Raw genomic sequence first — 17,955 nt, forward strand, 5'->3', positions numbered from 1 at the left:
TCCATCCATCCATCCATCCATCCATCCATCCATCCATCCATCCATCCATCCATCCATCCATCCATCCATCCATCCATCCATCCATCCATCCATCCTCTTTACACCCTGTGTCCCTTAGTGGGGTCGGGAGGGGTGCTGGTGTCTATCTCCAGCTAATGTTCGGGGCGAGAGGCGGGGTCACCCTGGACAAGTCGCCAGTCTGTCACAGTAAAATTCAACCAATTATCTGATTGTTTTGTAGCAGGAAACAGGTCATGTAATATTCTCCCAGTGTCCTACAGCAACTAAGGGAGACTTCCTCCCCTACACATGCATATAAGTAGTAGCAAACTTGCTCAGGGAACAACTGACAGATAATATAGGCTTTATCATCTAATCTCTGAGTGCCCTACCGCTTTCTGATATCACCCTGGGCAACTGCCCGTATCAGAAATCGTCACTGTACGCACGTTTAAAAAAAAAAAAGTTTTATTTTCTCAAACCAAACATCCCTGAATTTCCTCAGTTTTTCAAGTTTTTTGTATTCAGGCAGGACATTCATTTAGAAATGTCCCTCTCCATTCAGTTCCTATAGAACTTGTGCGATGAGGAACCTCGTCCAGCTGAGGGACCGGTGTAGTTCGTGTGAAATGTGCAGCTCGACAGCAGGTTAGCAATGCAACACAAGAAAGATAAAAACATTTTCAACTTTTGTTGTCACCTTTCACTATCATTCACTGCTCTCCATATTGTGTCCATAAAACACTGCTGTGAACTACAGGACGCTCCATAGGAGAAAGGCTGTTAGGTCTAAATAGGCAGCTTGATTAATCTACATCATGCAATAATAAGGAGGATATTAATTGAGGAGTAACATTACGTGACGTCATAAAACCCCCTACCGGCTCTGAAGAGCGCTCCAGCAGCGTAGTGCATGGCTAAAGCGTGAACCAGCTGTCTGGCTGTGGTGAACACCGGCCCCCTTTCAAACACAGAGAAGGACAGGGGAGTGTGGTCTGAGGCGATGTAGAGCTTCAGGGAGGCGTGGATGCTGACCAGCAGGTGGACGGGCTGGATGGAGAGCCTCTGCAGCCTCACAGGGTGAACCAACGCCTGCACCGACTGCAGCACCTGCATCCAAACCAAGGAGAGACGAAAACAAACGACTTAGATTAATGTGATCAGCTTCATGTTACTCCTGCTCTCAAAACAACTGACATGATGCCTCCTGTCAGTCCACTGGGTTTATTATTATTACCAATAACAATTATAAGAAGATTGTCAGTAATGTCTCCTTTTAGAAACCTTTTAAGCTTCTTTGAATAATTAATTAAGCATAATGAACTGTTTGATAACTAGGACCAACTGGAATATATGATTGAACTGAAATTATTTTTTGTAGAATGCCTCAAGATGACATTTGTTGTGGATTGGTGCTACATAAACAAACTGAACTGAATTAATAATAAGAAACAGATGATAAATATTCTTCAGCAATGAAAGTTTTGAGCAGCAGGACAGCCTGATAGCTGCAGCATCATGGTGCATCATGTCACATGACCGTTATGTGTGGACGCTCATGGGTCTAAAGCCCAGAAAAGTTGGAGCAGATTTTATTTGCTGCTGGTTCCACAAATTGTGCGGATAAAAGACGTGCAAGTGGGACAGTTCAGTGCAGCCGGACTGCTGAGAATATTTATGCCAAACAAACTAAATAAATACCACGATGATATACTGTAATGTTGCTGAACAAACAAAAATGAATAATAACACCAGAGATCAGAAACCAGGAGCCAAAGGGATATTAATGATAAAGCAAATAAAAAGAATTCAGTTTTAAAGCAGTTCAGAGCTCCTGATTCAGAATGTTTTAGGATCGGAGTGTAGGGCTTTAATATCCATTTCTCCGTGGTTTCCTGCAAATAAATTCACCTGATGTAGGACTCTTCCATATTTTTGTTGCCCATTTTCTTTGCCTTAATGTTGACTGATAAGGCAAAATGCCTCACTAAGTATATATATATATATATGAGCTTCACTGAGTTACTAACCTGAGTTACTCTGCCAGAGTGATGTTTTCATGGTGTCACATGAAGAACATTTACACAAGAGTTAAGAACTTTATTTACAGGCAGGCTGTTTTCAGAATGAGGCTAGCCTTTCTTTGTTTGACACAATACATAGGATTAGCAGCAGAACAATGTCAAATGATCCAGGAGTTGCTCACCTGCTCAGGGAGGATCAGAGCTCCAGGCTCTCTGGCCCTCTTGGGCTCCACTGGCCTGCTGGGGATGTACGTGTCGAACAGCGTTTTAATGTAGTAAACAAAAGTGTCCTCGATGTAAACTCTGGCAGGCTGGAGCTGGAAATGGACCTGAGGTGAAAAACAAAACCAAGCTTTATCTGAGACCTGCTACTTTCAAAGAAAAGACAGAGAGCTAGATGGATATTAGCAACCTGTCACTCACTGTGACAGCACAATATTTTGGTTTATTACAAAGTAATAATAAAAGTATTTAGAGTCTCATTACGACCACAAACTTCAATGCATTTTATCTCAGGTTGGGCAATTAACACATTCATTTTGATTAATTGTTTACATTGATTTTAACACAGTTAAACAATTTTTTTTTTTTTTACAAACAAAAGTTCCAGCTGGAACCTTAGCACTGTGTTTCTGGTTCGCCTGTAAATCTGACGCAAACGTGACACCCACTAACAGCAACAATGGATGACAAAGCCGCTTCGCTCCGTCCATCTGGGATTCACTTTTGCTTCTGAAAACGATCTGATTGGACGCTGAAAAAGATTATTGTTGTGTTCAAGTTGAGCTAAAAGCAGTTAGCCTAACAGCAAAGCTAGTCAAGATTGAAATACCATGTCAATGCTAAACATGTTGCAGCAGTACGTCAGAATAGTCCTGTCCTCATCCACAACTAAATCCAAGGAAAAATGTGCCAAACTTGAAAACTGATGTTCACCGATATCTTTACCAATTTGGAAAAAAATTCTCTGGGTCCGATCACTGATCATTAAAAAGACTGACCTGTCGATTCAGATTTTTGCTGATAATGATTTCTTTGTCCAAAATGTTATAGAAATATAGCAAGAAAGGTGCTGAGTTGGTAACAGTGTAGTGACTGATGTTCGTGCAGAGTTGCAGACCTGACCTGGTGGGTCAGTCTGTCAGTCAAACCTCTGTAGTGACAGTGCAGTGACACAGCAGAAGAGGACAGTGGTTGGTTTTCAGATGTTTGCTGAGGTAGATAAGATCAGTGGATAAGATCAGCTTCTACATATTGGTCGATCACCGACTGTCCAGAATTAAAACAATAGGGGCCAATTTATCTGTGCACCCCTAGAACAAAACATCATTCTGTTGATGACTGCAGCAGCAGAGTACAGATCCCTAAAGACCTGAATCTTTCTTTTCCATGACAGTCTTTCTACAAAGTATTCACTCAGGTGAATCTCTATGGCTTCATGGAAACAATGTGGAAATCATTTCTCTTTCACTACACAATTATGTTCTAGTTAATGTTGGTGCATCACATGAATTAAGCCGAAAATCCAAATAAAACATGTTGATGTTTGTAGACAGAATGTGAGAAAAATTGACAGCGTCTAATACATTGTATATTAAGTAGTGGTCAGCTGCTCGGCTGCCACCAGCCTTTCTGCCTCATGCACGCTGAGGGAGGAAATGCACACAGGGGGGAAAAAAATGAAAATGAGTCTAACCTCGTCCACAGTGTGCCGGTCCCCAGTCAATGTCATCCTCAGCTGGAGGAAGCAGCAGCGTTTGAACTCCTCTAACCCTTCGGGGGAATTGCTGGGATTGACGTCGATGCTCCACGCACCCCCAGATTCAGACGGCCCTCTCTGATCTTGGCACAGCAGGACAGGGAAGTGGAAACTCGTCCGGTTGTACAGCTGGTTGTCAACTTGCAGGCCGTAGCAATAGACCTCGATCAGAGGCGCGTCAGCCATCAGAACGGAGAGGGAGCAGGAAGCCATGGTGGAGTCTTCGGCCAGCTCGGGGGGTAAAGACGAGGGTGCTGGACCAAGGCTGAGCAGCAGCTTGGTCAGCGTGAGCCTCAGCAGCTCCATGGAGCCGCTGGGGTTGGTGATGTCATCACTTATCACGATGCTGGCCTCACTCAGGAGGATCCTCACAGACAGTTTGGAGGATCTAACAAACAGAACAGAAGCTGTTAAGAGTTCAGCCTAAAAACCAGAAAGAAAGAAAAAAACAGCCATGCTGAACAGCAGCAAACAGATTATGTTTTTATGTAAAGCAAACATTTCCCAGCATGGCCTGCCAATGATGATTTATTGATTGCATAGAATAGTAAGATACCAAACCTATTCATCTTGGATCCTGTGAATTTTTGACCAGAACATGAGCAAAGATCAGAATCTGATGTCATTAGTTTACTTTTACCTAACAAAGCTCATTATGATTATATCCTGTTTTGGCAAAATGTCGCAGCAGCCCCTGTGTTGATGTAATGGAATAAAGCTGTAATAAAACGCTCTGCTGTGCAAATAATTTCAGCCATGACAGCAAATGGAGGTTTTATTGCCCCCCTGTGGTGGAAAACGACGGCTGCTTCCTTACATCTGCCCTAATAAATAAGAAAAACATCCACAATAATCATTAAGTGACTTTTGTTGGGTTTATAAAAAGCACATGAGCGGATATTTGAATGTTAGTCAGAATAACATGCAAAACCTTTTTCTTCTTTAAAAAAAATAAAAATAAAAAACAATAAAGCAAACTGCTGGGCAGACAGCAGTACCTGTTGTGCTGGTTGATGACGGCCTCCACGCCGCCTTCTGGGGCCAGAGACAGAACCAGGGAGCCTCTCTCATACGCCACATGTACGTACAGACAGCCAAAGCCTGGCAGGAACACCACCTGATCGGTAAAAAAGAAAAATACAAACCTTCCTTTAAAAAAGAAGAGCTGATATTTGCATATGATCGTTTTGGCCTTGAATAAACTCTCAGGATGAAATGTTAAACTCTCTGACTCCCTCTAACCTTCACCATCCCAGGTTACGAGTCATCAGAAACTCATGACTAAGGAAGACCATTGGCGCTCGGCGCTTCTCTGAGCAGTCATAACAAGTCTGACCTTTCACCTCCCACCTCCACCACTCGGGTCAGATTCAGATTTCACAGTAACCAGAGATATGCAGCCCTTGTGTCAACTCCAGCTCACAGCTGCCTAGACACAACACCAAACACTCCTCCTTAACAACTTATTAATGCCAAACATCTACACTCACCAGAGGACTAACACACACCCACACACACACATCCACAAACAGACAGAACCAAACCTAACCATCTAAACATTACTTTCTGACACATAAAAACCTGCTTATCTGGGACATGCCAAACTTGTTCTCTTAACACAAAGCTCAATGTTGCTAAACAAAAAAGAAAAAAAAATAGAGCTAACATTTACCTGAAGAGTTTTTACTGTCATTGTAAGTCTGGTTATTAGTCAGTTAATTCAAAACATCAACTTTGCCAGAAGAGGAGAGAGATCTCTGGCGCCATCTAGCTGTGGAGAGCATGTTCAGCTGGACGGAGCAGCGGGGATTTCATGTTCTTGGAAATCCATTAACTCCAGGTGAGAAGGTAAGGTCAACCAAATGTTCAAATGTTTGTTAAAAGGTATAAAAGAAAATTGGATAAGAAAAGTTTGGTAACACTTTATTTGAAGGGGGGTGAATAAGACTGACATGACACTTTTATAAACATGACATAACACCTGTCATGAACATGAATAAGCCTTCATGAATATTTATGAGTGTTGTCATAAAGCGCCATTCGGTAAATTATGACACTTTTAATACAAAGTTGACATTATTCAAAATGTCTGTTATGACAACTTGACATTAACCAAGAAATCATTACTGATATAAATTTGTTATAAAAGTATTACTGATTGAACTTTCAAAATTACGTAACTTTATGTTATTAAAGGTAAAGTTTAAACAGTAATGATTTCTTGGTTTATGTCAAGTTGTCATAACAGACATTTTGAATAATGTCAACTTTGTATTAAAAGTGTCGTAATTTACCGAATGACGCTTTATGACAACAGTCATAAATATTCATGAAGGCTTATTCATGTTCATGACAGGTGTTATGTCATGTTTATGACAGTGTCATGACAGTCTTATTCACCCTCCTTCAAATAAAGTGTTACCAAAAGTCTTAATTTTAGAGGCGGGCAGATGCATAACGTCTTCACTTTGCATCAGACAGGAAAGTACATTTCTTACCTGAGTGCCAGGACAGTTGATATCGATGGGGTCTGTCCAGTCGGTGACGCTTTTGTCTGACATGGTCTTCAGCTGCATGGTGGGCAGCAGCTCTCTCTGTCTGCACTCTGGGAAGCTGGAGAAGTGGTGATAGAGCTCATGGTGGAGGGAAGAGTCAGCAGGCAGCGGGCGGCAGAACACCTCGCTCCTCGGTGTCTCTGTGATGGAGGAAACAAGCCGTAATGTTAGAAAAATGTCAGTGGAGAGAATGCTTTCTGTTCAGATCAAAGGAGACGAGAATGATGAAATAAAATCCTGATGAACAACTGGTGAGGTGGAAGCCTTTGGAGATGTCTTTTCCTGTCTGTTAATGAAAAACTTCAGCTTCCCCAAAGCATAGTGCTGCCACCACCAAGTTATACTAATGGGACTGTGTGTTCAATACGTGCATTTTGCATAAAAGACAAAAAGTTCTGTCTGTTTCTCATCTAATCAGAACATCTTCATGTTTGTCGTCTTCCCTCAGTGTGTTGTGGCAAACTACAAATAGTTTTTATGACTTTATTTATCCAGCAATTGCTTCCTTTTTGTCACCCCTCCATAAAGCGCTATCACAATAAATTGTCCCAGAAATTATTGCGATAATCAAAAATAGTTATTTTGAGACCATTTTAAAGTAATACAGTGATTGCAGCACAATAATGAAAGTACATCCTCCCAAAGACCAATAAACTTTAATTTCTAACAAATGTGCAACAGTGGAACTGGAAGACATTTTAAATATCCAAAATAAACAACCAGAACATCAAAAACAATCAATACTAAAGTCTCAAACAAAAAAGTAGCCACTGAAGACTTCTGTCCTCCAGGCTCAGGTAGAGAGAAATGAGAAAAATACAATCGTGGAAAAGGAAATTATCAAGCTTGTTTTAATTTATCATGCGATTAATTTATTAATTGCTTATTGTGACAGGCTTAGTGGAGAGCTTACCAGCTAATACCTATTTTGTCAACAGATTCTCTGACCTGAGCTGGACATCTTTGATCACTCTCCCTCTCAGTCTGTCCTGAAGGTTTATCTGGACCTCTTGTGTCTTGGTAAATTTGCAACTGTGACTTGCACTTTTCCTCTCCCAACGAAGCTCTGAGAGACTTCCAGAGCTTGAGATACTGTTTTAGAACCTGATTTAAGCCTCCATAAACCATTCTCCCTGACCTGTCTGATTTGTTCCTTGGTTTTCATGAGGCCTTCACTGAACATCAGTGAAGGCCTGAGTATATTAAATTATACTCTGCTTATTAATTAGGTGAGTTCTCAGCTAATGTACAAAAGCTGGTCTATCATATGCAATCTGAAGATGCAGCAACAAAACATAAGAGAAGTCATGATATCCAGGGATTTAGGATGCTGTTTACCTTTGACGTTCTCTTTAAGCAGCAGTGGAACAGGACACCTGTTTTCAATTAGCATGCGTGGACAGGGGTCCTCGTTTAACGTGATGTATGTCACTCCAAGATGTTCCTGATATGTCAGCACTACAGCTCTGAAAAACAAGAACGAACAAACAAGCGCGTAAATAGCTGTCCGCAAACTGTTCATGATGTCCTGTAACCGCACTGAGATAAGAGCTCACACACCCATCAACAAATCAAAAAAGGTTGGACCGTTTCCGCGTCCGTCTGTGGATGGGAGATGAACCTACAGGCAGAACCGCAGCTAAAGCCAAGAGGTGACACATCTTTGCTCCGCAGGGCTCTGCGGCCGGGGTTTTATTTTGGTTTACGCTATATATCTGTGCTGATTACATGTGATTGTGAGCCAACACACTAAATGAGAGGAGCCAGAATCAAAACCAGAACAGCAGAAAAACAGACAATGTATGTCCGCTGTGGTGCGTATGTCACTGCTGAGAGCTGTCCAAGCTGCCATCTAATCTGAACACAAGAACTGAAAATGATAGAAGAGGAGGAAAAGAAGTAGAGAGAAAAAAAAACAAGAGCTTCAGATCAATTACATAAGACAACCTTGGAGAGCGAAGCAGTGGAAACGCTGAGAGTATCTCTCTTCCTGCTTCACCTCCAGTGTTTAACAAAGTGTAGCTAGCCGGAGTCCAGAGGCAGCCAGGGTCATTTTGCCCTGCTTTAAACTAGGAATGCACAGATTTTTACTTCCAACATCATCATAGATATCTGAGGCCTAGCACCGGCTAATACCGATCCGGTTCAGAAAAACAACTGATTTGGCTTAAAATGTTAGTTTGAAACATTGACAAAAGCATTTGGTAAGTCTGCACCATTACTGCACACTTAAATACACCCACAGCTTATACATGTATGGTGAGACATGTATAAAAACAACTCAATTTTAATTTGTTCAGTCAGCACAGTTAGATGTTTAACAGTCAATGTAAAACATATAATAAAGAAACCAAAACTGACAAAAACAAAAGTTTGACTACGTTGGTCAAACATGTAAAATAAGCTGCAACAAAACTTCTTTCAAATGGTTCAGAAAGTTCAATAAGAAAATTCTAAATATAATGTAAAATAAATAATAAGGCACGACATCAAACAGTTCTGCCCTTATAGATCGAATACATTGTCACTGTCACCCAATCTACAATTTTTTTTCCCCAATATCAGGACTGATGCAGATATTAACGGACTGGTGCATCTCCACTTTAAACGGACTGTCACACCCACCTGCTGCACAGACCACGCCCACAGTCCTGATCCACAGGTATGGACAGACTCTGCCGGGGGAGGTCTGGTCTCACTGGAGCAGGGACGCTCCACGCTGCGGTGTCAGGCTTTGAGACCAGGCTGAACAGCATGTGTCTGAGAGGCAAAGGGAACTCCACCGAACCCTGGACACCGGGCTGAAGAAGGTCCCAGCACGGCACGGAGCACGGCTTGGCCAGAGACGACCCGTCTGAGAGAGGGACGGTGAACACGGTGCTCTCTGGTACCTCACAGACCTGGTCAGGGGACAGGAGGGAAAATTAAAACGATTGAAGGTGGAGAAGACATTTTTTTTTGGCATGAAGGAGACAAAAAGAACTAAAAGTGACACCAAAAACCAGATGAGCTAGAATAAAAGCAGAAAAAAAAGTCCCAAAGCATACAATGCGCAAGTGATTACAACCGACGATACTTTGTAAAACCACAATGTTATTTTACTTTATTCCCTTTCCCTCTAAGCTTGGTGCTAAATTGGTAGCAGAGAAATCCTGCTGTGTTGGTTTAGCAGCTAGCGAGCGGTGAGCAGTGCAGACTTCAGACATCAGGCACTGAGCATGATGAAGAGAGCAACTAGAAAGGCATTCCTGGCCTTGTTTGTGGTCTGTGTTTTTGCCAAATCTTTAGATTTAAAAAAAAAAAATTCTCTCTCTCTTTTTCTTTTTTAAGTTTTTTTCTTTCAGTCAATTAGGGGCAAACTGGCAAGCTTCACCATTATTCTAAAAGGAGATCTGAAGGACTGTTAAATGACATCACAGCATTGTTGCTTTCTTTGGGGACAGGCAGCAGATGAAAGCAAGCAGGGAAACCTGCATCCAATTCTGGGTGTTTGTCTAATGTCCCTATGAAGTGCCATTGCCACATGGGGAGAGCGGTGGAGGGAGGAGGGCTGGGGGAACATGATCTGATGGAAAACGGCTTGCAACACTGTGCGGCTGTGCATATATGTATGCGTGTGTGTGTGTGCGTGTGTGCGTCTGGTAGGGGTTTTGAGGATTGGTACTGGGGTAGACGAGCGTGCTGTAAAGCGAATGCGCTGCATGTGTGAAGTTCAGCAGGAGATCCAAGCAGGTGTTGCAGAATTCAAACTTCATCTGTCACACTTGTGCATTCTCCAGATGAATGAATCAGTGGGAAAACAAAGAGCGGCCCAGTGTGCTCTACCTGTTCACCTCCTCCTAAGGCGTGGTTGGTCAGCAGAGGCCTATAGTGGATGCTGTAAGGAGTGTTGTTGACCAGGATGGTTCTATCCTCCACCTGCAGGATCTGGATTCCGTGTCTGACTACAGAGGACACACAGAACTGACACACCTGCACGGAAAAAAACACACAAGTACACTAATTACTCTACCTGTATGACTTTTCGTTACATAACGCATAGTTTCAAAAACATATATTCTTGCTGTCTAAAAAAGCAGGAGAAACATGTGTAAAATGTGGAAGAAGACATTTCAATTGTTATTATATATGCATATGTTTGTTGCTATGGTTCTCTGGCTGTATTTCATTTTTTTCTCTCTTTCTGCAGGTGTAGGAGAAGATTCCTGGGTGTTGACTTATCTCTCCTCTACCCCTATGCCCTCCTTTCCCTTTAAACCTTTCCCCCACCTTTCTCCCTGTCTTTTCTCCTTTCTTTTCCATCTCTGGTTTTACAAAAAGAAGGGAATACAGTTGAATGAGTACACTACAAAATCTTAAAAATATTAACATACAGGAACAGATTTACTCTTTAAAAAACATGCTAGCATAAATATGCCAGGAGGATCTACGAAGAGAGTCTCTCTCTCTCTCTCACTCTCTCACCTTCTGTTTCCCAGGAAAGGCTCCCAGAGAGATGTCAACTTCAACGTATCCCTCCTCGTCCAGAGTGACCACCACGGCGCTCGTCCCCTCCTTCCATCGAGGAGAGGTCAGATCGTGAACTAGCTTCAGTGCCGTGGACTTGTGCACTGTGTTGGTTTGGGCCCAATAGATGCCGATCTGAAAAGCTTCCTAGACGGCGGGGAAAAAAAAAAGGATTCAGTGACAGAACAAAGCACTGGGAGGATGATGTGGGGAAGACTAGGAGAAAAAGGATCAAATCACTGTCTGTCAGAGGAGACCACATTTTCTAAAAAAAACAAAAAACACCACCAAAAAAAAAAAAACTGGCATTTGATTGCATTTTGGAAACAGTCGCTCGGTTAAGTCAGCTGCAGCTTAAGTCCTGAAAAACAAACTCTGTATCAGTGAATGGCATTTCTAAAAAATATGACAGCTACATCCTCCCACATTATTGGTTGATGTGCTGGGATGACATAATGAAAGTGCCAAAAAGATGGCTAAATTACACAATGATTGTTCATCTGGCTGAGATGCATCATCAAACAAACAGATCAAATCACAAACCTTCTCCTGTTTAACCAATCTGGCATGTGACCTACAGCTAAGACTCTTTTCTTGGTTTGTTGGGCCTTCCTAAATATCATGGTGCTATGGAAACAATGCTTTATTTGTTTCTATTTCACAGCCTTTTACGCACTTACAACTTCTTATTTTGTTTCTTTGTGCTGAACCCTATTAGCGTCTGCTCTTTGATACGCTGCCTCAAGGCTCGGCTCTGGGTTAGTGAAATTTGTGTGTGTGCGTGTGTGTGTGTGTTTATTATGTTCCACAGGGGAAAACCATCTGCAGCTTTCTTCTACTGGTCTTAGCAGCCAGAGAGAAGACATGACTGCAGTACACTGTGACAGAGCTTGGCTGTAGTTAAAGACGTAGGCAGGGAATATTGTTGTAATGCAGCTCTGCTAGATGATCTCAGGATTTGTACTTATTAGTCATAACTGAAATGAGAAAAGAGCTGGATTCATAATGATTGCTGTGATGTCATAAAAAGACATCCAGGTCCTGAAGTGAAGAAAAATGAAAGGACCTCAGAAAATATTCAGCATTCTAAAGACTCTAATTATAATTGTTTTGCTGAAAAGTTAATGTACAGGTTTAATGACGAATGTGAGTCTTATTTACATGAAGATTTTTCATCAACTCTTTTCTCATATGTAATGCCTCATGAAATTATCCGCACACCTTGAACCGCTTAAACTCCAATGTGTTGGAATTTGAACAAATCAACACAATATAGTACATAATTGTAAAGTGTCACATTTTGGATTTGCTTCTGCTTCTCCCAATGGCTAACAATATATAAAAGACCAAATGTAGTCATGGTAACCAGTGGAGTCATATCACCTTTGTTTGGTCTCCCATCAGGGATTCTCTGAGTCAAACACAAAACACTCCAGCATCATCAGAACCAACTTTAGAGCCCCTTTTGTCATCACTTTTCAACAGATTACACATATTTCTGAATAATTCCTACCTTGAAATTTGGGGGTACAATGACTTTGCCGGCTGGTATCTGCAGTACGATGGTTTCTCCCTCAAAAAGCCACAGGTCCCACTGAGAGTCATTGACCATAAGAGCCCAGGGAAGCAGTTCCACCAGCAGTGTGTTCAGTCCAGGTTTCCACTGTGACAGCTTCACCTGCATCGGACTGTCCCACTGGGCAAGAGGCTCCAGCGCAGACCTGTTAGAGCAGAAGAGCTTTAAGATCAATCTCCCTGGTACAATTTGAGCATACATAACACAATACGACAAAGACCCTATGAAAAAATATGATTAGAATATTAGAAAAATCATTCAATTTTACCCTTAATTTACCATCAGAAAATTACAGCAACATGTAAAACAAATGTCCATGATAGAGCTTGTTTTCCGTCGAGATCCCTGGAATAAACCAATTGACGCATAAACCTAAATCAATATGGCACTCAACCTTTATTATGCACAAAAGTCATGAGGTTTAGCTAGCATAATTAAAATGTATTTGATAAAGGCAACTCTAACACTGACAGACCATCAGTGAGCTGACAGCAGTCACAAAGACTAAACAAATATGAAGAGAGAAATGGCCTGTCGACAAGCTATGCGACCCGAACAGATTCAGAGAAGAGTTGACAAAGCATCTGGGATAACACACCAACATGTTGGGACAGAGACACAAAGCCAGACAGACAGAAACACACAATCATTTTTCCACCAATTCACAGACACAGCAGCCATTTCAAAGTAATCGCGGTCTCCTGAGTCCTAAATATTGCCGAATGTTAGCGGAGAGCCAAACAAACATTTTCCACAGAATTCCTCTTAAGTTCAAAGCCATTAAATACGATCCAGTCCTTCTCCCACAAGACCACCTGGAATTGGCTCAAGCTACCAACCTGCCAACTCAAACTTGTCACACACCTCAAAGACTCTCTGCTGTGACATGGGACCTAAACTGGGAACAGCTTTTCCTTACCGTTTACTGCTATTTATGTTGCTATGTGTGGTTAAATAGGTGGTTGACCTCAATGCTGAGGACAGAAAACTGCAGGGATCATAAATCACATTACACAGCTCACAAGAAGGTAATTGAAAGAAATGTTCTCAACTGCTTCTGTCAAAACCCAAAAGTGGAGTTTGAGGATTTTAAACGTAGAAAACGCAGCAGCCGAGTCCAGCCATTACAAGATGTTTATTTAATTATTGTGGAGTCGACGCGCTACCATTGAAAAACCAAAGTATTCACAAAAGTAAGTTTGGTTCATTTTGGATTTTCTGCTGCAACTAAACTAAAATTCTTAAAGCATTAAAAAACTAAAATACACAAATTAATTTGTAGCTTTAGTCAAACTCTACAATATTGAGGTTACATTTTAAAATTATGTTTCATAATGATTTGAGATAACCACATATTTAAAATAGTACACACCAACCATTTACATTTAACATTTAATTGCAACATTGTTAAGACTTGAAATGGCTTAAAATTTCAAGATCGACTCTGATTTGACTGTCTTTGCTTCGGACTTGACTTGAGGATAAAGGCTTGTGACTTTCAAAACAATGACTTGGATCTTTGTTTTGATTACATTCAAGGTCAAAGATCAGTACTACTACATTAAAGTCATTTTGTCTTCAAAATGAGGGACATAAGCCTAACATACTGAAAAACCTACACTCAAAATTATAAAGCAGCCCGCTCAAAGAGACATGTCGTACAACAAGGTACGTGATGGAGCTTGCTTCCACTTTGTGTGTGTTTGTTTAGTTGTTCCATTTAGGAGCTTCTCTGGAAAATGGGGGCCAAAACCTGGTCCTAATGTGATAGTTAGGGTAGGTAGGTAGGTGGGTGGGTGGGTGGGTAGGTAGGTAGGTAGGTAGGTAGGTAGGTAGATAAGGTATAAATTAATATTTGGCCAGGGTGAGGAATGTACTGGTAAGGGTTAAGGCTTGAATGCGGTTAATAAAATGAATGTAAGTCGATACATAGTTCTAATATGGATAAGAATACAAACGTGTGTGTGAAAAACGAACAGATTTTCAAGAAACCACAGGCAGACATACGACTCAGATGTCCAACAGATCCTCTGGGACTCTTTGTAGTCTAAAGCCTGAAGTGGAACATGTGGTCGGCTCTTCTACCGCTGTTATCAAGATGTGACTAGTTGGTGACAAAATATGATTTCCACGGAGACATTTATAAACACTGTGTATTGTACATGCAGACTCATCCCATTGCACGCATATAAGAAGAATACACATGCTCACTAAAGTGCAGTGCCTGAACTTGAAGGTAAGGCCTTGTGGTTTGTGTGTGTAAAAAAAAAAAAGACATCCAGAATCTCTGGACTGCTGCTCTAGTTTGGTGCATAGCCCTATGTGGAGATTGCACTGTACAATTTTATTATGTGAACAAAGTAACCAATAAAAAGAGGCTGACCTCATTAAAAGCAGGCTTGCACAACTTTGCAGCAAGAATGCGAAAAGAATCTTGTGATTTAAAAAAAAAACAGTGGTGGAGGGTCTTGATGAAAAGTATTATGAAATCTGAGATTTAATGCTTGCCACAGAAGAACTACAATTAATCTGAAAAATAATTATAGATGTTGACTTAGATGGGTTATGAGGTATTAAAGGGCCTTGAAGTGGTGAGCGCTGATGATGTGATTAGTGGGAAACTAGCTTAAAACATACATCATGTTTTTCATTTCCACCCTGCATTTGGTTTTGTTTCTCACTGTTTACAAGTAAAAGTGGATGAGGAAGGTTTTTCCACATTAGGTGTCTTAGCAGGCACCCAGAGAAGATGGAAAGCTTTTAAATCTAAATCTTTATTACACGGTGACAATGATTTTTAGAACAATCACCAGAATTTATAACTGATGCTTCAATTATGGTTTTACATTGTCTGATTTCGGCCCTCTTAACCTGCAGGAGGTGACACTGAGCCGGTTCTCTGTGAGGCTTCTTCCTGTTGAAGCCCTTCCTTTCCACTGACACCGCATTCCTGCTAATTAGAAGGAATTACAGCACAGATCTAGAAATCACTGCTTGCCAACTAGCATTCAATTAGTAAATGACTTTCTAGAGTATGAAAATTATAACTGAACTCTATGTACTCTATGTAAATCTGGCTATATAAGAATGAAGGGTAACACTTTATTTGAAGGGGTGTGCATAAGACTGACATGACACTGTCATAAACATGACAGAACACCTGTCATGAACATAAAGAAGTCTTTATGAATGTTTATGACAGTTGTCATGAAGTGTCATTCGGTAAATAATGACACTTTTAATGCAAAGTTGCTCTAAAAGTTGCATTGAAAGTCTATTAAAAATGCCAACTTTGCATTAAATTGTCATTTACAAAATCATGCAAAGTTGGCACTTTTAATTGACTTTTAATGCAACTTTTAGAGCAACTTTGCATTAAAAGTGTCATTATTTACCGAATGACACTTCATGACAACTGTCATAAACATTCATAAAGACTTCTTTATGTTCATGACAGGTGTTATGTCATGTTTATGACAGTGTCATGTCAGTCTTATGCACACCCCTTCAAATAAAGTGTTACCAATTCAAGCAATTTGATCTGAATTGAATCTGGGTAAAATAAGTATTTCAACAGATCAACAATGTTCTAAAGCCCCCTCTCCATTGTCAAGTCTCACCCTAGCCATTTAATGTCTGGTTCGGCTCTAGCCAAGCTGGGTGTGCCTCCATTGGCAGTGTGTTCCTGACTACGTGGGTGTGAATATGGGCAGGAAGGTGGGGGTGAATGTGGGAACACTGATGATGTCATCTTGCGTGTGTACCCTTGGGCGGCCAGTTTCTCCAAAATCTCTCGGTACATTTTTTCATTGCGGTTTGCCCCATCCCCGCTGTATGCGCTCTTCAGACACAATTGATAAAAAGGTTAGAACCACGAGGTTTGACCAGAGTTATCAATTTGCCGTTAGCCGTCTCGCCAACTGCTATGGTTTTGATGAAGATTGAAAACTATGGTGAAAGTGTTGATGTAAACCCACAGGGCAATCGACAAATGTCGTCAGCTGCCAATCACATCGATTGCGCGCAATACCAGGCTTGTACCACCCCTGAAGTGGGTCCACAAAATACGTGGGATCTGAGATGAATCTGGCCAGGGTTCACCAGGAAAGATGCAGTTAAAGTCACGCCCAGGGAGAAAGGGTTTATGTTAGAATATTTTTCAAAGTGCTATTGACAAACACCCAATGTCAAGAACAACCCACCTAGAGCTTACAAAGAGATGCCATCAGATGATCTTTGTTTAGAATTTAATGGACATAAATAAAACTGAAGACAACAAAGTTCAGCAGAGTGTACCTGTCAGTGTCCTTGGTGACATAAGGCCATGGTGAGTCTGTGGTGGTCTTGGGGCCGTAGAAATCAGCCAGGATGTGTTCTGGGTTGTCTTCATTCCCTGTCTTGTTCATTATCTGTTTGATTAGACCGGTGGAGATGGGTACGGCACAGGGTGACGCATCCTTATCCTCCCTGAGGGAAAACAGCACAAACTCAAGAGTCATCATAGATCCTTGATTCCTTGTCAAAACACATGCTGTTTCTGTCTTGCTACATAAAACATCGAAAGTGCGTAGACTGATCCCACTTGATCTCCTGCTCGGTGCAGACCATGATAAGTCATTGTTTGAAAAGAGAGCTAGAAGCTGCTGTGTGTGTGTTTCTGCGAATCTGGCATGGAAGCTTGTTTACTTACATTATGCCAGAAACAATTCAGTAATACTCTTTTATTTCAATATAAAACAAGACATCTCCTGACAGCAGCTAACTGTTCCCATTGCGACCTTCGGCTAAACTCCATTTTTACCCTCGAACCTTGAAGTGGGTGAAATCTGTCTTTTGTTAGAGATTTTTTTTTGTGACATGCAGCTTGCCTTACAAACACTAATTCAAAAAGATCACAGAAAGAGCTAAATGGCAGTAAATAATCCGATTGGATACCTCATCTCCATTCGTTGGTCAATTATAGACCGGACTCAAAAAAAAGAACCGAAATCCAAACAATGTAATAGCATCTACTCTTTCTCTGGGAAGCATCCAGTTCTTCTTGGCTGCAGCAGAAAAACCCCCATAACCCAGAACAGCAGTTTGTTAACAGAGCCCATTGTGCTATAAAGGGAATGCAGAGGGCTACAGCTTATGGATCTGGAACAAGACTGATGAGAGGGACAAGGTGTTGACAGGAAGCTTTTCATCCAGAGCGGTCCCTGAGGGGGGAAACTGGACGGACTTCTGATTTTAACCCACCATTTTCTTATGTGGCGGCTGGGATGAGAGGAACAGGACAAAACCGTTCTGGTTAAGACTTGTCTGTGTCTCTAGCATTACAGACCGCAACTCTGCTCCCTACCTCGTCCATTAAAGTCCACAGCTATGTGTAATTACAGGATGGAAAGATGAGCTGTTGACCAGTGAACATTTACGATTGGATCTATTGTAGAGATTTAGGGTGAGCTGAAAAGTTGGGGGGTGGGGGGGGGTGTCTGTGTACATGTGTGTATGTTTACAGTTGTGGCTTGTAGTGTGTGTTTGAGAGGATGA

The 17,955-nt window shown here is 41.4% G+C and overlaps 1 protein-coding gene across 3 annotated transcripts in view; it reads right to left on the reverse strand.

Moving 5' to 3' along the window:
* vps13b (vacuolar protein sorting 13 homolog B) overlaps positions 1–17,955 on the reverse strand; it is a 312,942-nt gene that overhangs the window by 11,278 nt on the left and 283,709 nt on the right. For all 3 annotated transcript variants that reach the window (XM_008432898.2, XM_008432900.2, XM_008432899.2), the window contains 11 exons: positions 16,717–16,887; positions 12,358–12,565; positions 10,803–10,991; positions 10,164–10,310; positions 8,964–9,238; positions 7,677–7,804; positions 6,282–6,478; positions 4,782–4,900; positions 3,721–4,171; positions 2,207–2,353; positions 882–1,110 (listed from right to left, as the gene is read on the reverse strand). In XM_008432898.2, coding sequence (XP_008431120.1) covers positions 882–1,110; positions 2,207–2,353; positions 3,721–4,171; positions 4,782–4,900; positions 6,282–6,478; positions 7,677–7,804; positions 8,964–9,238; positions 10,164–10,310; positions 10,803–10,991; positions 12,358–12,565; positions 16,717–16,887 — 2,261 coding nt within the window. The remainder of the gene's footprint in view (positions 1–881; positions 1,111–2,206; positions 2,354–3,720; positions 4,172–4,781; positions 4,901–6,281; positions 6,479–7,676; positions 7,805–8,963; positions 9,239–10,163; positions 10,311–10,802; positions 10,992–12,357; positions 12,566–16,716; positions 16,888–17,955) is intronic.

Source organism: Poecilia reticulata, linkage group LG16, assembly GCF_000633615.1.
Source record: "Poecilia reticulata strain Guanapo linkage group LG16, Guppy_female_1.0+MT, whole genome shotgun sequence".
Lineage (NCBI taxonomy): Eukaryota > Metazoa > Chordata > Actinopteri > Cyprinodontiformes > Poeciliidae > Poecilia > Poecilia reticulata.